The sequence below is a fragment of the Manis pentadactyla genome, chromosome 10, assembly GCF_030020395.1.
Source record: "Manis pentadactyla isolate mManPen7 chromosome 10, mManPen7.hap1, whole genome shotgun sequence".
In the NCBI taxonomy this organism is placed as follows: domain Eukaryota; kingdom Metazoa; phylum Chordata; class Mammalia; order Pholidota; family Manidae; genus Manis; species Manis pentadactyla.
Genome location: NC_080028.1, coordinates 35,866,937 through 35,890,034, shown reverse-complemented (window position 1 = coordinate 35,890,034; position 23,098 = coordinate 35,866,937). Strand labels below are relative to the sequence as shown.

General features: G+C 45.0%; 2 protein-coding genes across 12 annotated transcripts; one reads left to right on the top strand and one right to left on the bottom strand.

The window, feature by feature from the left end:
* Positions 1–652: 652 nt before the first annotated feature.
* CSRNP2 (cysteine and serine rich nuclear protein 2) lies at positions 653–15,243 on the top strand. Of its 2 annotated transcripts, XM_036915078.2 has the most exons (6): positions 653–919; positions 1,576–1,710; positions 5,727–5,963; positions 7,027–7,286; positions 10,099–10,395; positions 11,972–15,243. In XM_036915078.2, the coding sequence occupies exons 3-6, from the start codon at positions 5,813–5,815 to the stop codon at positions 12,893–12,895; spliced, it is 1,632 nt and encodes a 543-aa protein (XP_036770973.1). In that variant the 5' UTR covers positions 653–919; positions 1,576–1,710; positions 5,727–5,812; the 3' UTR covers positions 12,896–15,243. The 2 variants fall into 2 exon arrangements, with proteins under 2 accessions (XP_036770973.1, XP_036770971.1); XM_036915076.2 differs by lacking the exon at positions 1,576–1,710 and having other exon boundaries at positions 654–919.
* LETMD1 (LETM1 domain containing 1) lies at positions 14,161–23,090 on the bottom strand. 10 transcript variants are annotated; one of them, XR_008992015.1, is made up of 10 exons: positions 22,585–22,772; positions 21,875–22,026; positions 20,825–20,940; positions 20,135–20,217; positions 18,708–18,894; positions 18,481–18,582; positions 18,225–18,377; positions 17,688–17,784; positions 16,499–16,758; positions 14,161–14,179 (listed from the first exon to the last, which is right to left on the bottom strand). XR_008992015.1 is itself a non-coding variant. In XM_036915083.2 (9 exons), the coding sequence occupies exons 2-9, from the start codon at positions 21,966–21,968 to the stop codon at positions 16,688–16,690; spliced, it is 903 nt and encodes a 300-aa protein (XP_036770978.1). In that variant the 5' UTR covers positions 21,969–22,026; positions 22,788–23,090; the 3' UTR covers positions 15,821–16,687. The 10 variants fall into 10 exon arrangements, 8 of the variants coding, with proteins under 8 accessions (XP_036770978.1, XP_057342588.1, XP_036770976.1 ...); XR_008992016.1 differs by lacking the exon at positions 14,161–14,179 and having other exon boundaries at positions 15,821–16,758; positions 18,225–18,321; positions 22,585–22,777; XM_036915083.2 differs by lacking the exons at positions 14,161–14,179; positions 22,585–22,772 and adding an exon at positions 22,788–23,090 and having other exon boundaries at positions 15,821–16,758.
* Positions 23,091–23,098: the final 8 nt, after the last annotated feature.

Sequence of the window (23,098 nt, the reverse complement as noted above, 5' to 3'; positions counted from 1 at the left end):
ATGGCGGCTATGTCTTGTAGGGCCTTATAGGTTAAGGAAGAGATGTTCTATTCTGAGTGAAGTAGGAAACAAAGGCTGGGTGCCCTTGGCAAATAACATTCTGACCTCTGGGTCTTCGTTTTCCCCATTTTAAAAATGGGTAGCGAAGTTGCGAAAATCAGACATCTCGTAAAGAAAAAATTTGACAGGGAGCAGTTAAATCAACGCGTCAATGCATGTTGCCATAACTCAATGCATTGCTTGTATTTTCTTTTTTATACCGTGGGCTGGCTGCAGCACGCCATGCTGTTTAAGACTAAGATCCCATGTGCGAGATAAGGGGATTATGTTCTTTAAGCATGGGAGTGTGGCCCTGGCGAAAGGAAAAGGGGAGCTTTGGAAGAGAATTCGTTCAGTCATTGAAGATATGTAGCTGAGGGTCTCCCCTCGTCCCCTTCAAAAGGCTGCAGCGCCGCTAAACTCGTTTTCCCAGGGTCCGCTGCAGCTGCCACCGCCTTCTGAGCCTGTCTGCCGGCAACTTATGGCTGTGCGCCCGTCGCGCCTCCAACTCCCGGCTTGCCGCTGGACGCGGGGCAGGCGCGTAGACTCTATTTCCCAGCCTGCCCCGGGGCTCGGTCAGTACGTGCCGGCGCCTATAAGAGCCAGAGCGCTGCGGCCGCAGCCTATTGTTAGCCGGAGCCTGGGCGGTTCTCGGCGTCTGCTACCGGGGGCGTCCGTGTTGCCGGAGCCGCCCGCCCTCCGCCGCCTGCCGGCCGATCTGCCCACCCTCCCTGCCTTCCTGGGAACTCCCCGACCGTCGCCGCAGGCCCTGGACTCGCTTTCTCCGCCCTCATTCCCACCCGGGCTAGGGCAGCGGCGGCGGCGGCGGCAGCGGGGGCGGCAGAGACCAGCGCGGGAGGAGGCAGCTGCGGCGGGGCCGGTAATGGGCCTGCGGGTGCGGGGCGAAGGGTACCGCCTCGTCCTTTTTCGGGATCAGTCCTCGGGCGGCTGTGGAGGAGTGGTCAACCCAGAGCCGCGCGGGTGGAGGGGTCAAAAACGAGGGAGGCTCGGACGGGAGCGGTCGGGGGCCGGGAGCGAGGGCGCCGCAGGGAAGGGAATGAGTAGTGGGAGCCAGGGGCGCGGAGGACACGGCCGGGACTGCGGGGGCAGGCCGGTGGGCGTCTGGGAGCCGGCAGCATTGCGGATGAGGGTTGAGCTCGGCATGGAGTGGCGATGATGTAGGATGGGGGGAAGTGAAGGAAGGGGAGGGGGAATAGAGGAAAATGTGGGAGGAGTGGTTGGGAATTTGTGAGTAGCAGCAGGAAGGGATGAGGAAGGCTGGGTAGGGGCTGCAGAGGACTGGAATGAGCGGGAAGCCTAGCAGGAATCAGAAATGGGCCGGGAGCTGGAGGGCTCAGCAAGGGACCCCATTAATGGGAACTGGTGACTTGACATGTCCTTTCAGCTCAAGTTCCTGATGTCTCCTATTTTTCTGGCGTTGTGTGGGAAAATGAAAGCATCGCTTGCCCTGGTTTGCTAGCTTGATCTTTTCTCACAGGCCCAAACACGCACCTGACTGTCATCCTTGCCTTTTAGTGCCATGATCTTGATTCATCCTTTTAAAGGGGTTTAGAGTGGCAGCGTGACACACAAAGCATTCTTCAATAATAAATGTTAGAAGTTATCCCCAGGAGACCCAGTGTCCCCTTGTCCTGCAGTTTTCAGTTCAAGGTAAATCTGTAGTTGCTTCAGATTTTCCTTTTCTTTACTGACTTTCCATCTTGCAAAGCTCCAAAGCCAAGAGGATGTTCGAGTGTGCTAGAGTTACAAATGACTGGATATCATTGAGAATTAATGGTTCCTGCAGCATCATGTTCCTGTACTCCCACAAAGATGTGTCCCTCCAGAGGATGTGTCCTCCAGGGGCACATGAAAGCTTAAACATGAAAGCCAAATTCTAACCTTGTATCAGCCAATGGATAAAAACGAGGGAGTAAGGGTTTGATGGTGGTGGTGGTGGTGAAGGTGAATTCCCAATTCCCTTGAAATACCTACCTTAAACAGGAGTCACATGAGTGCTTTATAAGTGACCTGGTAATCACAAGGACCCATGGACCCACAAAATTCATAGCATTTTTCGAATCAACCACAGTATTTTGTAAAAGGAGAAACAGGACTGGTCACCTTACTCAGGCTTATCATAACACTTAGCAGCAAGCCTACCTTCCTCTAACCCAGCTACAGATGGGAGGCCTGATGATCTTACTAGCAGTTTTAGTCCCTTGACCTTTAGCAGAAGGTTGGGTTCCAGGGTTCCAGTCCAGTGGAGAGGCTTTCTCCTGTGAGATGTACTTTATCTTAGTATTTTGGGCTCATTTAAGAAAGAGGCTTTTTGTGACCTAAACTTTGCAAATACATTCTGCATCCATGAAGAGACCATGAGGCACATAGCCAGGAATGTCAGCAGACCTTTTTCTGGGCAGTCTGTCTTGTGCTAGTCCTATGTATGCTGCTTTTTGTTTTGGGGGGTTGTTAATAGGAATCCTAAGGTCTGAAAAAGCTTAGATCTAGAACTAAAATACACATATGCTGCCAATCTAGTGTATTTGGTGCTAGCCTAATACCTCCTATATATATATGTATACTGTGGAGCTGAATTACTCCATGTGCATTTGGGGAATGTTCAGCTAGAAACACTTGAGAAAAGACCACAAGGCATGTAGCCGGAAAGTGTCTGCAGACCTTTCATTTCCCTGACATTTAAAAGCTCTAATAAAGGTTTGCATTCTTTTCTCCAAAATCATTTGTTGTTTGAGTTGGTCATTTGACAGTTAACTGTCAGTTATGAACTGTCAGTTATGACCTACGTTTCCAATCTCACCTTGATTATTTCTGTATGGGTTTAAGTGCTTAGAGTACAACTTAGAAGTGTTTCTCTTGAACATAGGCATTGATCCTCTGCTAACGAGTAGTTGAGAGAGGTTGGAATGACTGATTTCTACTTGTGGCTTGAAAAGAGGTTGATTTGATGAACTGGAAAGTGTGGAACCTATTCTAGTTGTTGCTGTTGCGAAGTAGGATCTCTTCGGACCACTGTGGAAATGGATGGGAGATTTTCTTGGTGCCCAGTGGATATCTTTATCTAACAAGTTCACACCAGAGAGTTGGACACGGAGATCTGGGTTGAAACTTAAACTTACACTGGTTGTCAGTATGGAATTGGATTTTGCTTTTTTAATGTAATGGAGTTAATGTCAGAGCAAGTGATGCTAACAGATCTTGGGTAGGGTGAGGAGAGCTGAATCAGTATGCACATTATTTACACAGATAGTCATAGACTCAGATTATTCTCAGGCATTTAAGGAAACTCTCTCCTAGGTGTCAGTCTTTTTTTGCTTTTTTTCTCCTTTCTTACCTACCTCCTGTCATTGCCCAGAAACCACTATTCCAGAAGTGGAAGTAGGGAAAATCTAGAAAAAAGGGTGGAGGAGACTGGAGGAAGCAGCCAGCAATTGTTGCTGCACCAGAGTGCACCAAAAGTAACCTGTGAAGAAATGATAGCCCTGAGGGTGACTGGGTTAAGACAGAATTTTAATAATAAATAAGATTTTGGGACCAGACCCAACTTCACGCAGGGCTTAAGGAGAAATACTCAAAGAGAATGCACACCCCCTGGAAGCAAAGGAGCACCCAGGGGAGGACAGAAGTGCACATTCGCTTCTGGTCATAAACCCCGGAGTGCTTCCAGGCTGAGGAAAAAGCCACTTTCCTAGCAGTAACACTAACTGAATCTCAGCTAAAACTGAAGCTGGATTTCAGCCCTTTCTGAAAAGGCAGATTTTTCAGCTCAATCTGAGTTTTCATGTGGTTGATAAGGTTTTCAGTGGGGAGGAAAAATTTAATTCAGTAGTCAACATCATTCTCTCTCTCTTTTTTTAAATCCCACCGACATAAGTACTCAATTGCAAAGTTTCCCCCCTCACCCCAATAATAGAATGGAATTAGAAATTTGTTAGTTAATAGGTATCTTTAAACCCAGCTGAAATCTTAACTCATAAAAAGGCCCAGGCTCTCTCCATTCCTTCTGTGTCCTAGGAACGTGACCTCTGATAGTAAGATAGAACAGAATCGATAGGTTGGGCTCATTTTAAGATTTAATTGTAATTCTTAATCAAGTACTTGATTATTTTTTCCTCCCTGGCCAAATTTATTCCAGGAGCATGCTTGTTTGAGACTTGTGATAGCTGAGGTTTCATAGGTACATCTTGTGACTTGAATGCAGAATTTTGATGAGCTCTAGATAGATAGGTGGGGAAATATCTTCTCTAAACTACTGAGTAGGCCTGGTTGACTATGCAGAGCTGATCTAAGAGCAGGCAAATTGCTTCTAAAGACACAGTCCACAAAAACAGCTCTGTAGCAGGCATCTCTTGACCCCACAGTATATTCTGGTAGCTGCTCTGCAGCAATGCAGCCCTGTCTTTCTGGGCAGTGTTGTTATTCCTGCTGCATAATTAGCAATAGTGAGATCATAGTCTGGGGAGATTCTGGCATTACTGAGGCAAAGCAGGGAGACTTCATATTATCACATGTGGCGTCAGCTCTGACAACATTTCTGTTGAGCAGATTCATATACTTGGGAACTTAATTCCAAAGACAGAGAAGGAGAAAGATCTGTCCCTGGGAAATGGACTGTCCCGGACTTCCCCATTGTGTGACAGCATGTTGAAAACACTGTCTGCTTTACTAATGTAACCAGAGTAAATTGTCCCTTCTTTTGCCTTCCTGATTTCTTTACAGAGGGCAAAGACTGTAAAGCTAAGCCTTCCTTGCAAAGAGGATGATGATAGACCACCTGAGCCCTATTTTATGTAGCAGTATGAGACTGGGAAAGATTCTGGATTTTGAAGCCAGTGCAGATTTTAATCTTCAGTCCATTCTTTAGAACCAAATTTGACCTTTTTAGGAGCCTGGTGAGACACTTTACACTTGTCAAGATCAGGGTAAAGCATTTCCCTGGCTGCCAATGTACTTTGAAGTTGGGAGCCTAGAGCAGTATTTCCCGAAGTATGTCCCAAGGATCTTTGGCCTTCCTAAGATATCCTGGAAACAAAGGGTTCCATAATCAGGTGTGTGAAAAATGCATTGTTTTCTCCTACCCTTTACCATGGTCATTAGCATATTAAAAACCTCTAAGAGGTCCTCCCATAAGCAGTTTTCTAAACTATTTTGACACAGCAGTCCTATTTCCATGTAAAAGCTATTAATATCCATGGGACTGGTTTACTATATACACATGGGGAAATAGCAGGCTATATTTTCACTAGGAAAAATAATTGGCTCTAGTGTAGGCTTGGGCCCAGACTAATTCTGCGTTTGATCCCCAGTCCTCCTGCTGGCCCTTTGGAGAGCTCTCCGCTGTGATCAGGAGAGCAGCCACTGTTACCTCCAGCTTGTGAAGCCTAGAGCCCAGCTGGCTTGGAAACAAAGGCCTTCACTCCATTGGGAAGGGTGCTGTTGTTACTCATCTCATTATTCTAAGGGTGACTGAGACTGGAGGGGCTAAAGAGAAACAAAAGTAGGAGAATGTTGGCTGGAATAAGTAGAAAAATGGCCTGGTCTCAAGAGACCAGGCATCAGTGCTAGCTCAGGTGCGTGCTTTCTTCAGCTGGAGAGCCATGTGTATATAGACTTGGGAGAGGTCTGTCTTAGGACAGGAATGCTGATTCCTCTTTTCCCCTGGGCAGAATCCTAATGCACCTGGCTAACTGGTGGTGAGCAGGGGCTTTGGGGCCAACTTGGTGGGCTCCCCAAGGAAACCCCTTTGAAACCAATGGATGCATTCACGGGCTCGGGTCTCAAGAGGAAGTTTGACGATGTGGATGTGGGCTCATCAGTTCCCAACTCAGACGATGAGATCTCCAGTAGTGACAGTGCTGACAGCTGCGACAGCCTCAACCCTCCTACAATGGCCAGCTTCGCACGTGAGTGAGCGGTTCCCTCTGTGCCAACTCCCACGTCCCCCAGGCGCCAGACCCCACGGGTGCTCTTGAGACAGCTTCTTCTCTCCAGCTACAGGATTTGCCCTTCAGCATCAGCTTTCCCACTCTTAGCTCAGTCTTGCTCTTTGGAGGACCTCATGACTGTAATACCATAAACTTAAGTCTGATATTTTTCTAGCTGATTTTACTTGTGCTGTGGTTTGTGGGTCCCCAGAATGGTTTGAATTAAATCGAAGAAGGGGAGGAGTCCAGGATTCTACCTTTTCCCACCAGAGTCCCATAGTTTCACCAAATTGCAGCTCTAGCAGGACATAAATGCTTACTGCCTGGATCACTTGGCAACTCAAGATTGCTTAATTTTTATGGCTCAGTTAGGAAGAACTGAGTCTATATTATCAGGGTTTGCCGTTTTTGTAAATAAAGTTTTATTGGAACACAGCTACACCCATTGTCTCTGATTGCTTTCATGCTACAATGGCCAAGCTGAATAGTTGCAACAGAGACTTGATGGCCTTCAAAGCCTAAAATATTTACTCTCTGGCCCTTTACAGTTTGCCATCCCCTGCTATAGATCAACACTGTCCAATATTATGATAGAAATGTTCTATATTCTACACTGTCCAATATGGTAGCCATTAGCCACATGTGGCTATTGAGCATTTGAAATGTGTTAGTGCAACTGAATTTTAAATTTTATTTCAATTTTAATTACGTTTAAATTGCCACATGTGGCTAGTAGATGTTGTATTGGACGGTGAAGCTATATAGATTTATATCCTGGGAAGATTACCTGGAGGTCCTCTTCTCAGCTGATGTCTAAAAATGGATTTTGTGGTCATGAGTTTGAAGTCAGTCCAGAGGCAGTGATATGGACCAGCTGGTGTTCAAGGTCCCTTCCAACTGTGCATCTATGATTTGAAAATGAGAAGTCTCCAGGACAAGGAACACCTCTGAAGAAGAGTCGAGAGCCTAGGTGAATGAGAAAGAGTGAGGTCCCCAACTAGGCCATCTCTCATAGTGAAACTGTTCTGTACTCCCTTCTCAGCTACATCCATCCTGAAGCGGCAGAAGCAGCTGCGGAGGAAGAATGTGCGCTTCGACCAGGTGACTGTGTACTACTTTGCCCGGCGCCAGGGTTTCACCAGTGTGCCCAGCCAGGGTGGCAGCTCTCTGGGCATGGCCCAGCGCCATAACTCTGTACGCAGCTACACGCTCTGTGAGTTTGCTCAGGAGCAAGAGGTGAACCACCGGGAGATTCTTCGTGAGCACCTGAAGGAGGAGAAGCTCCATGCCAAGAAGATGAAGGTGCCTAAGGGGTCTGGGGTCTGGTACTTTCCATGTGTCAAGATGAAAGCAGGAAACCATCTAGGTCTATTGATTTTATTTTATTTTTTAATTAGACTATTACCCTTGGCACATAGAGAGTCCAAATCTTTCTAATGAGAAGTCTCAGATTTGGAACAAAATTTCAGCTTGAGAACCATTCCTTTTGTCTCTGGTGGGGAGTCTACCAGAGATAGTGAAATATAGCCTGCCTGGAAAACAAAAAGTTGAAAATGTGAGTATCTGGAAACACCCCTGAAACCTGGGGATGCACGATATTTCAGTTTCTTGCCAGATGATCATCCACTGCCCTGGTGCACAGAACAGGTTTTGGATCTTTTACATTCTCTGAAAGGCTCCTTTTTGTTTCTATCACCCCTATTGCCTCTAGGTGATAGAGTCTTGTAGCTGTAAACAATGGCATTACCAAATTGTTGTTTTGATTTGTTTAGTACCAGCCTACCATCTGATACCACATTAGCTCTTCAAGTTTAGGAGGAAAGTGGGCCTGGAAGAAGATCCATCTCAGATGGCTCTTTATAGCTACCCATTTGTTCCCTCAGCACTGCTTAGCACTCCACAGCCATAGTTTCTCACCAGTCTGCAAAAAGTTCCCTCCGAGTGCCTCATTCCAGATTTGGAGAACACCGGTCAAGTTTAGGCCTGGTCAAATTTCTTAAGGGCCCAAAGTATGCTGACCCATATTAAAACAGGTGGCTCCATTATTTCCAGTCTTGAAGGTGAAATCCTAATGAGACAGCAAAATGTAGGGTTGGAGAACTGGGAACAGAAGATAGAGGCTGACTAGACCTCATTCCTTTCTCCCGTTTGAGAGGAGAGCTGTGTCTGCTTCCCCCAGCCTACTCCTTAAGCCTAACACCTGTTTTTCTAACTAGAATGACATCTAGACTTCCCTTTTTTCCAACGGAGGAATTCCATCACTGACCCTATCACCTTCCTGCTGCCATAGCAACAGCTGGGCAAATAAGCAGTTCTCATCGGGAAGGCTTTCTTCCCTTTTCCTAAAAGAGACCTCTCTCCTAAGTCTGGCAGAGGAATGACTTGTCAAAGGATACCATCCTGTTCTAGAGGCAAAGCCAAGCAAACTCACGGCTGAAATACAGGATTCCTCCTTATTAGCAGATGTAACGAGCACCAGCAGTTGTGGCATTTCATAGATCTTTCTGTGTCAAGAGAAAACCCTTACTTTGACCTCCCCAGGACCAGTTTACTCTTTACTTAAAATTCTTTCCTATCTTTAGCACTCTTTGGGGAAGGCATTTGGTTTCAAAAATACGTGTTTTGCATCTCCCATATGCCATTTAATTGTCCTTTGGGCTGCCGCCAAAAAGGAAAGCTGCTGGTGCTCTGTAGCTTTAGTTACCTATAATTTTTCTAATGTTACAATTTTTTTAAAAAATTCGGTCTTTTAACCATATGGAATTTGTTATTAATGGTATGAATTGGGAATCTATTTTTTTCAAAAGAATGTCCAGTTGTTCTAGTACCATTTAGTGATTAGAAGATTTTTTCTGATTTGAAATGTCACCTCAATAATGGTGCATTAAATTCTCATATCTACGTGGGTTTCTTTCTATTGCATCTCTCATCTCTTTCCTTTGAGAGGAGAGCAGGAGGGAGGGTGATTAGGAGGCCAGCCCCGGTGAAATAGATAGGAGCAACCCTAAGGCCTCTTGTAGTTGGTCTGCCTGGCACAGAAATAACAGACTAGAAAACCCCCAAAGGCACCACTTTATTTCTCTCATTTTTCCACCAGCTCCCCCACAAACAAACAAAAAAAACAGGTTATTACCGAGGTCTGTTGCATCACATCTCTCACAGGAGTTGTTCCTTTACCAGCACTACTCTGTGGCTGTCTGATGAAATAAGCCCAACCCTCCAGTAGCTTGGCTTTCATCCTACTAGTAGCTTCCAGAGCCCCAGGGATTAGAAGGCCTCATTTTCTTACTTGAATTCTCTAGGGAGTTTTCAAAACTCATTCAGCCACAGATTGTCTTTAACTTGTCCTTCCACTAAGGTTCCCTTTTCCAGCTGTCTACCCTTAGCCCAAAGAACCAGGATTTCTGCACTTCTGATATCAAATACAAAGGGGTTAGAAAAGAGGAAGAATGTGTTTTTAGGCTATGGGTTGGAGAGCAGGGCTTTCTTTGATAAAATGCTGTTTTGTACACGCACAGATAATTGTTCACACTGTGGGGATTCAGTTTCATTGACAGACCTGGGAGCCTTGTACTGCACTTGAATGTACTCTTCTTCCCAGAATGGTTTTGGGTCCTTTGGGGTACAAATGGAAGGGTGTTTTGCAAGCTATCTGTACATCCAAGGAACATCCAACCATTGATGTACCTTCTCCTGTGTTAGAACTGGGGATGAAGTGCATATTTAGGGGAAAAGGTTGTCTCCTAGGAGAGAAGATGAGACAAAGGTTTTGAGAAACTTCAGTCCAGAAAGGTGATGTCCCTTGTGCTGACAGAGTGCTGTTAGCTCTGCAGGAGGCTTCTGGTCTTCCTGCTTTAGATTTATTCTCTTGACCTACACTATCCAGTATGGTTAGCCACTAGTTATATGTGGCTATTTATAAGTAATTAGAATCAAATAAACTGAAAAATCATTTTCTCAGCCACATTTACAATGCTCAGTAGCCACCTGCACTGGGGGAAACGTGGATATTTCCATCATCACAGAAAATTCAGGTGCACCGTACTGCTCTAGATGCCCACTGTGAGAAGGCTGGTAATATTCTCGAGGCTAACCTTTCCTTGTCTCTTGGCAGCTGACCAAGAATGGGACAGTGGAGTCGGTGGAGGCTGATGGCCTGACACTGGATGATGTTTCAGATGAAGATATTGATGTAGAAAACGTGGAGGTGGACGATTACTTCTTCCTGCAGCCTCTGCCCACCAAACGGCGACGGGCCCTGTTGAGGGCTTCTGGGGTCCACCGCATTGATGCTGAAGAGAAGCAAGAACTTCGAGCCATCCGCCTGTCACGGGAAGAGTGTGGTTGTGACTGTCGGCTGTACTGTGACCCAGAAGCATGTGCCTGTAGCCAGGCTGGGATTAAATGCCAGGTCAGTACAAGCTGGCCCGAGATGGTGTATCTACACTAGTCAGGGGGATGTGATGTGGGATGCCAGTGAGCATGGGAGGCTGCCTACCATGAGTGGAATCCCCATGACTGAACACTCCCCAGCTCCACAACCCTCTTCCACTAAGAAAGAAAACAAGCATGACAGGATTCTTAGGCTGTGAGACAGCAATTATCTTTTCTGTGTTTCTCACCTCAGAGATGATGAGCAGCAGCTGTCAGCAAATTGAAGGCACAGGGGTTAGTAAGTTTAACATTTAATAGCTGACCCTTAAATACGGACTGATTCCTTGAGATAAAAGCAGAGAAATGAGGTAGGCCTTTGGATTTTATCTTCCAAACACTTACAGTACCTCTATTCCAGTTTTATAAAAAAATCAAAAGAATTGTCAAATCCTATAATTCGGGATTAGATTTGGCCTGGCAGAGCTTATAGTGTTCTAGAAGATAAGAAAGCATCACCCCCTAGCTGGCCTTCTGACAAGGGACAGTTTGAAGGATACATCTCAGTTGAAAACAGCAATACCATCCCAGAGAAGGCAGTTTATCTGGACCTTATATATGGAAGATATGAGTGCTGAGTCCTTGTGGTTGAATTTACCGTAACCAAACTTTTCTTATTTTTAGGTAGGTACTAGCTGTAGGAGATCTGGCCAAATAGTGCTTTCCAGATTGAAGTTCCGTAGTGAATCAGTCTTGTTATACATAGACCTGAGAACAGTTCTAAGAATTGGACTATTCCTAAGAGCCAGAATGGAGAGTTCTAAAAGTTTATATCATAGGAAGATTATGTATATTTCTATATATTTATTTGCTCACCCACATTTACATTTTTAATTGTATTTTTGGCATGTGGGTTGTTTTGGGGGGATCCAAAAGGGAGGTAAGGAGGTAGGTAGAAAGCATCTCCTTTACAGATCTCTCTGGTCTGTTAATTATGTTGTTATCTGCTTCATAACTAAACTGGTCAGCTATTGGGAAGATGAAGGAGGTAGTGAAAAGCTGGCCATTACTTGGTTTGCACCTTCATTTCAGCACCTTAGCAAACTAAGGCACTTTTGCTTCGTTTTCCCAGAATGTATTGCCTCAGACTAGCTATATTGTCTACTCCTTTTCTCACGCCTGTCATTGTAGAAGGCCACAGGCTTTGTTTTCTCAATCAGCCAGGTAAGTTCTGGAAGTCTCTGAGGCACATAAATTTTCTCTCTGAGCAAACTGTTATCATTCAGAGAGGTGTCTGGACTTTTTACTGGAAAAGGCCCTTTGACATGATCTGGGTCTGCATTTTGTTTAGAAGAGGAAACAGAGCTCCAGAGAGGTAAATGACTTCCTTGAGGTCACACTACTAATTAGCCACTCTGCTGGAATGGAAATGCAAGCGGTCTGATGACTACCATCTAGTTCTCTGTTAGCACGTGCTGCATTACATTTTCATTTGGTTTTCTCTCTTGGGAGAAGACCTCAAATCCCAACTACCCATGCTTGCCAGCTAAGGTCTCTACCTCAAGTGTTAGCTCTATTGGTCTCATCTTGCCTCAACCTGCTTGCCCCCTCCTCAGGTGGATCGCATGTCCTTCCCATGCGGCTGCTCCCGGGATGGCTGTGGGAACATGGCTGGACGCATTGAATTTAATCCAATCCGGGTCCGGACTCATTACCTCCACACCATCATGAAGCTGGAGCTGGAGAGCAAGCGGCAAGTGAGCCGCCCACCAGCCCCAGATGAGGAGCCCTCGCCCACTGCCAGTTGCAGCCTGCCAGGAGCCCAGGGCTCTGAGACACAGGACTTCCAGGAGTTCATTGCTGAGAACGAGACAGCAGTGATGCACCTGCAGAGTGCAGAGGAGCTGGAGCGGCTCAAGGCGGAGGAAGACTCCAGCGGCTCCAGCGCCAGCCTGGACTCCAGCATAGAGAGCCTGGGTGTGTGCATCCTGGAGGAGCCGCTGGCCGTTCCTGAAGACCTGTGCCCAGGCCTTACAGCCCCCATTCTCATCCAGGCCCAGCTGCCCCCAGGCTCCTCCGTGCTCTGTTTTGCCGAGAACTCGGACCACCCAACTGCCTCAGCAGTGAACAGCCCATCCTACTTGAACAGTGGGCCCCTGGTCTATTATCAGGTGGAGCAGAGACCAGTCCTCGGGGTGAAAGGAGAGCCTAGCACAGAAGAAGGCCCACCCACCTTCCCCAAGGAGAAGGAGCTGAATGTCTTCTCTCTCCCTGTTACCTCACTGGTGGCTTGCAGCCCCGCAGACCCAGCTGCCCTCTGTAAATCAGAGGTGGGGAAAACAGCCACTCTAGAAGCGCTAGTGCCCGAAGACTATAACCCTGAGGAGCCTGCGAATGAAGACTTACGCCCCTCTTGGTCCCCCTCGAGCCTCCCCTTCCGCACGGACAATGAAGAGGGCTGTAGGGTGGAGGAGACCTCACAGCAGAGTGAGGACCGGCCCCCTGAAGAGTCTCCCCTGGAGCTCCCGCTGGCAGTGTGACACAGGGTTGGAGATTCTGCCTCTTACCCACTCTCTATTTATTCCCTTATTTTATCTAACGCCATTTCAAAACAGAACTGTAGAAGCAGCTGCTACTCCCATGTTATTTTATTGGGGTCTTTGGGGAATGGGTGGGAAAGGATTGTTTGTACAAGTATTTTCTAAAGGGTAAACAGAACCAAGGAGACCAGCCCCAGCTAGATCTGGGGATAGTTTTGGGGCAAAGGAGGCTGCATAGTGCCGAATACTGAGCTTTTTGGGCCATTGGAACAAAGAACTAGGAACTCACAGGAGAAACTGGGTAATTCAAGCAGCTTTCTTTATGTAGGGACCAGAACACAATAATTTGAATAACATGGCGAAGCCACTTCTCCTGTCCTGAGCTCCAGGTGGGATACAAGCTCATTTTTCTCAAGTGGTTACTCGGATAGCCCACTTTGGTGTATCATAATACAGTAGGAAGTGTCACCTGGTTAAATCTAGAGAGGAGGGGGTAGAAGGGTCTCTGCTTCCGTATAACACCTTCAGGATTTATAAAAATTTAACCTTTCTTCCCTGGCCCCCTATTTGGTAAATAAGTTGATATTTGACGTGTTTGCTGTTCTCTGACCTGTTCCCCACACTGGGGATTCCTGGTCTGTAACTTGAATTCTTTTACATGTTCTTAGGTACTAGAGTTTAACATGTCTGTCTTTTTCCCCTTCTTTTTCCTTTGAAGAAAAGCAGATTGGGGATTTGGTGTAAAGAGCCTGCATCTTCTGTGTGTGTCCAGCATTAGCTGTCAATCAGCTTTTCACCCAGGTTTTATTTTCCCCATTTTGGGAGATTTGAGCTTTATAAAGGAATGTAGGATGTGGCAACCTAAAGTCACTAACTGGTTTATGCTCTTTTTCTGTGGCTTCCCTCGTGATCCTTCCTGGATATACAGGTTAGAGAGTTCTTATACTATTCCATTTCACCCCCACGAACTGCAAATGCTTATCTTGCATCTTGATATATAAAAATTGGAAGCCACACCAATTCTTAAGTGCTACATACAACTCCTGGGTTCCAAAGAACTTGAGTTCTGATTATAACCTTTGAGGTCTATAGAGTGGGATTCAAATTCAGTTCTTACCTCTAACGGGGGATATGGTTCCTGTTCCTCAAATGTCCAGCTTATGTTCCAGGATGTGCTCCTCTGAACACTTTTTATTAGCACAGTTATCTTTGCCTCTGTTTTAAAATGGAGACAGTAGGGAGCAAAACACTCTTCTCTAGCATCCTTTGTACCATGCTTCACTTCTGGTGCGGTTTATTACCCAGGAAAGAAAAAGTGAAAAACTGGTTTTTTTTGTGGGAGAGAGAATTGTTCCTACTTACCTTTATCTGTGGGATGTTAAGGCCCTGGTGTCTTAAAGCAACCTTCATGTATGTTGCAGCAGCATTTCACCTATAAAATCTCTAAACTGAGCCTGAAAGGCTACCTTATATTTAACACACATACACCCTTTAACACATTCTGTCTCTCCTGTTCACTTGTTTTTGCTTGGTTTTACATTTGGAGCAGAGTTCTTAATTAAGTACATAGGTCCTCATCTGTCCCCATCTTCTAATCACACTAAACACTTGAGAGTCTTAAATACTAGAGATCTAGATGTTATCCCAAACCGAGCTATACTCCCTCTCCTTGGGCTGGTTCCCTCAAATACAAGATTAAAGCTTCATTGGAATTTGACTCTATAGAGAAGGATCTTTCTGAAAATTGGTATTGGAATGGGAGGCTCTACATATACCCTCCTTAGGAAAGGTACAGTCTAATCTAGGAAGTGGATTCCAGTTGCTCAACAAGAGACGTTGGGATCAAACCAAGAATTTGAATCTAATTATTAAGCTCATTGCCAATCCCCAAATATTTGATTTTTCCAAAAAACTAGTTTCTTAATCTAAGTTCCTCTCTTCATTAACTCTATAATTCTCACACTGATCCCAATGCTAAATATTAATATTAATATTTAGTATTAACTGTCTTGTCAAGCAAAGGGCCTTCTCTACAACTTAGTCCATCTTGTTTCTGGTGCTACCTGAGTTGGACAGAATTATAGCTCATCGTTGCTCAAAAAGCTAGGCCTTGATCACAGAAGCAGACAGCTTCAGTCCTGCTCACTCTAGGCCTAGATAAAAGAAATGACTTGTTATTTTCCAATTTTTTTCTCACATACTATACACAGGTAGTATTTTCAATGTGAATCCAAAGCTTGTTTGGTTCTCTGAAAACATTTTTTCCCCCCTTTTAGGTCCTTTACATTGTGATAATGCTGTATTTAAAAAGAATATTTAAATGTAATATTAAAGAAATATTCAAAGAATGGTGTGTTATTCTTTATCTTGGCAGGCCACAATTCAGTTACTTGTTAGATAAAAGGATGCTTCTCCAGCACTGTATATAAAACTAATTAGGTCAGTTAGGGATTCATGTTAACAATGGAAATATTCTATGGTAGAAAAATAGAACTTTCTCTTTGGAGCGTCAAGCCCTTGAGTTGCATCATATACCCTTAGGCACCTCTTCAGCTGAAGCAGGCCTTGATCCTGCCCTGCTGGAGCTTTCTCTATGTCCTCCTTGCCCCTGGAACCCATTTTCCAATTCCATTACTTTGTATATATGTACGAGTGGGTTTGTGCGTGTGTGTGTGTGTGTGTGTATGTATATATATATATATGTATATATATACATACACACACATATATACATATATGTATATATGTACATGAAATTCTCTATTCCTAGTTACCATCTTAAAATCCAGCAGGAGGGTAATCAAATCAGTTCCCTTATAACTTCCATCAGAAGGTTCTATTCCAACCAGTTATCTCCCCATTAGTCAGGTTATGTGAGTCTTGTAAAAGGAGCCTTAGCAAAAGAATTAGAGAATGCATGAGTAATTTCCAGCAACTGGTTTCAGGCAGTCTTTACTTGGGTTTAAGGACAGTGCTTCATGCATTTACAGTAAGTTACTACAGGTCACTGATGTACATAGACAAAAGCTAAACTCAACTTCCCCATCTTGTTGCACACCTTTCCTGGTCTCCTGGGCTAGGCAATAATTAGTACCTTACAGGTTTACTCCATGGCCCAAAGAACGCAGCCACTGTCAGTGGCAGTTGGAATGCTGTGACACAGTGGAGGTAGCAAAGAGTTTTGGGGAAAGGCTATAAATGCTGGGGAAAGGGTCAAGAAATGCTTGTATTTCCTTTTATCTTTTCCATTAGAAAGTTGTTTGTTAAAAAACAAAAGTTAAGGTGATCAAAGAATTTGAAAAGGAAAAGGAGTGGTTGCTTTGGGGATAAGGAAAAAAACTTCTGGTAGTACCAGGATTGAGGGGCGTATCCAAGTGCATGCATGCAGCTAAACGCTCCAGGTTAAGTAGTGCTGTTCCCCTCACCAGCCAGTCTTTTAACAAAAACACAGCTGTAAAGAATATGGCAGTGGAGAAGTCCTAGGCCACTGAGGATTCCCACCTGGGGCAAAAGCTTACTTTCTATGATCCTAACTTAAGACAACGCAGTAAAAGTCCAGAAAAGGCTGCTACCAATTCTGAGGAAGCTGGGATGACACCTCACCTGGGCCACCCCGGGGAAGGGTTTGTTCAGTTCCAGCTCCCACGTGGGTATCACACTGGGAAGCCTGTGGCACCTGCTCCTCTGCTCCCGCACACCTAAGTGCGCACACAGACTTTGTGACAAGTGCTGTTTGGTCCCACGCAGCTGTGCTATGTGACTGCAGGACAATGCCATCCACTCCATGTCCAGTCAGCGCCTTATTCCAGTGTAGTTGGTGGAAAGCAGGACCACGTTGTGTAGCAAAAGGGACAGCTCAGCTTCTGAAAACACCATCAATGTTAATGATTTGGCCAGGGAAGTTAGCCTTCTAATTGCCTTGGTGTACAGGGCTTGATTCCAGAGGTGGGAAGCCAAGTGCAGGGTGGTGTGATTTTAAGAGACTATTGTTCTCAAAGTTCCCTGCTTCCTTGCAGTCCGGGCATGTCTGCTTTCCTTTCCTTCCACCATATATTCCTATCTACTCACCCTCATTTCTTGATTCTCAGGTGATAACAGAAAATTCAGAGATGGTAAAGGTACTAAAACACCACTCTTACCCCTGGGATTCTTCTGGGAGAAGCTGGTGCTCAGGGGACATTTCTCAGCTCCAAGGAGATTAGTAGGCCTACCCTGACATTCACAGGCCTAGAAAACATCAACACCTAGCCAGAGTTTCCAACCTGGGAGGCCCATAGGCCTAACACCCACCCTTAGATACTTTTGTTTAGCCAACTGAGTGTTCTGCTTTTGAAGTTGAATGCCTTTAGTGCTTCTCAACTAGGACAATTCTGCTGGCACCCCACTCCCTGCCCCAGACATCTGGCAATGTAGAGGTATTTTTGGTGGTCAGAACGGGGTTGAGGGGTTGCTACTGGCTTCAAGTTGGTAAGGCTACAGATAGTGCTAAACACCCTATAATGCACAGAACAGCCCCCCAAAATACAGCACCAGTAGTGCCAAGATTGAGAAAGTGCTGCAGACTAGCATGCATGCACTCTGGTCTCCCACAATCCCCACCACTCCCTCTTGTCTTGCAGTCTACTTCACTACCTGCTTTACCCCTGTAGGCAAATAAGTGTGCCCTTTTCAATCAGACATATATATTAGATAAGGGTCTTACAGTACTCAATAATTAACTCCAAAGCAAGCTTAGAATAAAATACAAAAATGATTTGGACTTTAGTGGCACAACCACAGGGATTTGTCTCACCTTTTAGGCTGCAGGAAATCTGCAGCCATTCTCCCAGCCAAGTTCGACACCTCTCTTCAGCAATATGCATAGAATTTAGGCCACGAAGGTAACATGCCTACATCACACAGAAGAGAAATGGTCCTTTATAATCACAGAGCAAATATGCCACGAAACTGTAAACCCACAAATAATCTAAAATTTACTTTTAATAAGCTGTAACCTCATCCCCATAAGAAACCTTTCACTAGGTAATTTAAACCATGATGGATAAGATGATAAGCAAACAGGCCTCCAAAAATGAAAACAGTAGGTCTGAAGAGTAGGGTCTTTGGTTTTGGTAGGGCCAGAAGAGAAGAAACATAAACCAGAATTACTACAGCAATTCCTTCCCATACGTTTAGTTCACTGAGAAAAAAGACATAGAAATGAGGGGAGAGAATGAAGAGCTTGGGCTTTGCTCTAGCAAGCAAGACAAAGAGCTCTCTGTAAGCTCCCAGCCCCGTGAGCTCAAAAACCCATCCAGGACTGAGGTTGACACAGCAATCAAGCTCTTACCGATCTGACTTCCTGAGCAGACAGCTGGCCAATCCCCAGCTTTGCCAAAGCCTTGTCCAACTGGTGAATCACAACGGTGTGAGTCTTTAAGCGGTGTCTCAACAAGAGAGAAGGCAGATAAGGTGTGAGAAGCATGGCTCGGCTCAAGGCTTTCTATGGCACGACAATATAGGAGAAAATCAACGTAGTGTTAACCGCAGGCAAAGACCCAAAGCAAGGTGAGGCTCTGGAAAAGAGAAGGCCTCAAAGTGCTCACCATTTGCAAAGCATGGAGTTGGTTCATGCCCAGAGGATGGTTGGAGAAACATTCTCTCAGAGCCAGGATTTCATGTATTGCTGGGTGGGTACCATGCTGTATCTTGGAGGAGGTAAGAGATTGGTAGATGTCAGGAAGGTCCTGACTAGTCTACTTTCTTAGTTTTAGTGCAAACTGGATCTAACAGGATTCCTAGTTTGCAGGAAGGGGGAACCAGAGGAACATACCTTAGTGCACAGTTCTGTCATATGCCACCGGAGTCCAGCATCAGAAATGAGAGGGATAACACTTTCTAAGTAACAAATGATTTCTGGGTGGGACTGCTTCCGGAGAGCATGATAAATATCTAAGAAATCAATTTGTTGCTTCGGGGTCCAGAAATGTTGGATCAGTAGCTGCCTAGGAAACAGGTACCTCAAAGGAAAAGAAATCACAAAGTCACTTGCTAAAACTGGCATCTTTCAAAGTAAGCCAAGAAAGCATCGGGTAGACATGAATACTAGGAGGAAAAGATGGAGACACTATTTCCCTACCTCACCATCCTTTCTTGTACATCTCTCACCAAGGTTTAAAGATACACTGGAGCACAATACCAAGCAAAATTACAGAGGTTATGTGAGAGGAAGCAGTGGTGGGAAAGCCTTGCATGGAACAATCAGATAAAATAACTCTTTTTGAACTAAAGTAGATGAAGAACATATTTTGGATAGAGTTACAGAAAGCTGGACGCTGTATGTGATGCTGACATACATCATTATGTGTATACAAAATGCAAAAGGGAAATTTGTTTTCTAATTCATTGCTCTACATGTGTGGTGGTTTTTAAACATGGTCACAAATTTTTTGGCACTCCTCTTACTACGAGGTGAGGGCTACATCTCCTGTTTTTAGTCTGGTGACTGACTCAGCAGAGTAGAAGTGGGTTTTTGTAACTTCCCAGGCTAAGTTACAAAAGGCCACACAGAGTCTTATTTGCTGGAACACTCACTCTTGGAGCCTGGAGCTGCCATGTAAGAAGCCCACTATGCTGCAGCCACCACAGTAAAGAGGCCACATGCAGGCACTCTGGTTGATGGTTCATCTTCCAGCCATCCCCGCCTGGGCACCAGACATAGAGTGACTTTTCACCATCCAGACTAGTCCATTCACCAGCTAAATATCACTGAGGGACTTTTATTTTAAGGTATTAAGCTTTGAGGTTGTTTGTTACACAACAGATAACTAGAACAACATGCAAGGTCACAATTTAAAAGTGCCATCTTCAGATACAAAGTAAAGTAATAAAGACTTAAGTTATCAGAATAATTCTTAAATGGAAAGCATTTCTCTCATGAAGAAAAACGTTTGTCCCAAATTGTTATGCCTCTCAGGGAGTGGGCTGCTGCCTCTAGGGTGATGAGAAAGGTCATTATCTTATTTCACATCACACAGAGGCAGCTAAGAGATGGGGAGAGTCTAGGCCACCTACACCCACACTGTCTCAGTAACCCAGGTGTTACTGAGTGGCTTTTATGAACCTTGGGCTAAAGAGAAGATTGGAGCAGGAAGTTTGACAATGTCTACCGAGCTTCTGAAAGGGAAGGTTCTCAAAATAATTTGTAATTAAAAAAATATTTATTTTCAATATGCTGTGGAGCTAGAAATCTGTACTCACATTAGCAAGAAGACCAGGTAGTTGGCAAAGGGTGGAATGGAAATAATACCTAGGAAAAGACACTTGGTGACATCTCGACGGAACTAAGTGGAAATAAACACAGACAACATTTTAACCCAAGTAATGTGATGGACAATCCCTCCAACCCTGTGCAGTAAAGTATTACAACCCAGAAGGAACTGAGGTTATTTCTATCTACCTCTAGTTGGTAAGCTCCTTGAGGACAGGAGCCCTGACTTGTTCACATTTGTATCCGAAATATGTCTCATACAGGGCCTGTCACTATACCAGATGCCTCAGTGAATTCTTCCTGATCTGCCAAATAGGTCCTAGATTCTTATTTTCAGCTTCAAAACTACCCATCAAGTCACCACCAAATATTACTTTCATGCTATCTTTCAGATCTTAAGAAATTTTTATATGTTCAGAACCAAATTAAATTTTAAGAGTTTACGACTTTAATTCAGAAAGCGTGCCAAAAACTCTATGAAGCTCTGCTATGGCAAGGCTACACCTCTGAATGGACCTAATTTTGACAATCTTGATACTCTCATTTAGTTCAATACTTTGATCTCCTAGCAAAGGGCAAATTTTGGTCAGTGGTGAATAAGATAGGAAAGAAAAAATGAGATCCTGGTTAACTTCAATTACCTTACCATGAACTTCTGGGTATCCGCCCCCAGCCCATACCTGTCTCAAATGCTCCATCTCCCGGTATGAAAGTTGATGAAACTTTATATTGTGCTTCCACATATTTGTCTTTATTCTTCTAGCCTTTTTGGCATCAGCCCATAACATCTGCAGTCCTGCCTCATTAAAGTAGAGGACAGAGTGTGATGTCACCCGTTTGAATCTTACCACAGCTTCCTATTCCATGTTCACCCATAACACACATTTGTCCCTCCTCAGCACTCATCTAAATCAAAAGCTTTAAACTAGCTTACCTGAAACTCTTGTGAGGCCAACCTATTGTCTCCTTCTCCTCCTTTCCCCCAAAGCACATCACCTCGCTCCTAGCCAAGTTGGCCTTCTGTGATCTACTATGGGATAGTCTCCCTCTTTTGGTTCATTACTCACTCCCTTTTTAAAATAAAAATTCAAAGCTCCCTAACCTGAGGAATTCTTGCTCAATTAACCCTATGTATTCCCCAACCAGATAACTTATCTCCTTTCTGAAACACTTTTATAACTACTGTAATTCAACATATTTCTGTGATTGCATTTTCCTCTTCATTCTATAATTCTTAACGTTTATCTAGGACTTTCAACCTGACACTATACCATCTCCTAGAAACTAACAGGGCTCTGACTTGGACCAAAACATTCAGAAACCAAGTACATGTAGTGCCATTTCCACAACATTCTTACCCAGGATACATTTGTGACAAGCATCAGACCATATTTTCTCATGAACCAAGTCAACTGATAAATCACAGGGTGCGTCTGTGCATAGATCCCTGCCTTTATGCATGACAAAGATTTTCTGTTACAGCAGGGTGTGTGGTTAAGAAAATACCTATATTCCCCAACAGTGTTGTAAGAAATTTTTTATAATACCTTTCTAGAAATAGCCTCAAGAAGTGCTAATTTATATAAATTAGTTTAATGCTCAAGTATTTATGAAACGACATCCCAGCTTACAGCCCCAGAGCAGAACCTGCAAATGATCTTACTTATTCTAATATTCTGACAATGCCCGAGAGTTGATTCAGGAGATTTCTATTTTACTTTTGTTTTTACCTTTCATGAAGACTGTGTACAGGACATAGAAGCGGGGGAAATGACGACCCAAGAAACGATGGTACTTCCCACTAATCACTTTTGTCTTGGTCATCACATAAGAGATCAAGCTCTTCACATCTGCCTTTGGAGATAGGTGAAGCTTTGAAGACCTACAAGGGAGATCAAAGAGACTATCTGGGAATCAGTCTCCTTCCCACCAGAGTCCGTAATATAAAACACGAGCCTAAGAGAATGTATGCTAAGACCTGAAACTTCTGAAACCCAAAGATCTTGAGGTCTAGGAAAGATAAGCAATCAAATTGATAAAAACAAATTAGGCAGATGAGAGGCCCGGCAGGAATGTAGGGTAGTATGGGTCTGGAGAGAGCGCAGGCCCGAGGAGCAATGTCAGCGGCAGGTTAAGGTCAAGAGAAACGTGGGACCCAGGTGGACAGCGGTAAAACCTGAACCGAAAAAGGGAGGCTGAAAGATGAGCTCAGGCCACGCGGAAAATTCACACGCTAAGGGGCACGGAGTTGGGAAGATCAGGAAGCCGGGTCACTAGCGGGGATCCGGATGCGAATTCTAAGCCGAATAAATATCCCAGAGGGCCGAGGCGTGGAACCCTGAGAATTAAAAGACAGCATGCAAACAAAGTTTGAGACACTGTTAGGGCCTGAACGACAAAAATGCCTTTCTCTCTCCGGGTCCCTCTCCGGGTCCCTCACCGAGGGGCCCCCAGGGCCAGGCAAGTGTGAACTATTTGCAGCCTCCGGGTCACATAAGGTCCAGGGCTGACCGCCGAACCCCACAGAGCAGCCCGAGCCAAGCACACCCTGGAGAGCGCCATCTTCACACACAGGGAGGGCGGGGAAAAGACGAGGTCGCCTTCGGGTCAAAGTTCACCATACGTCTCCACATACACACAAACCCTCCTACCTTCGACAACGCATGCGCCTGAGACCTGATTGGTAACCGCGGACCGCTTTCCTCGCGCTACCCCGGCCAGGAACGGGCGCTAAGACGAAGTGCGAAAGAAGGGCCAGGATTGGACGCAGCCAGTACTTCCTGGTTTAAAGGCGCCGGAAACGAGCTTTCTCCAGGGGAGCGAGGAGTTCTGTCAGTGCTGGGGCTTGTGGTTTGTAGGACGTCCTGGCTTTGAGGGCCCAGTGACCTCTCGCGATTCCTCAAGGCCTCAGGGCTGCCTAGCGCCTCACTTGCGCTCGGAGCGTATCCCGGGCT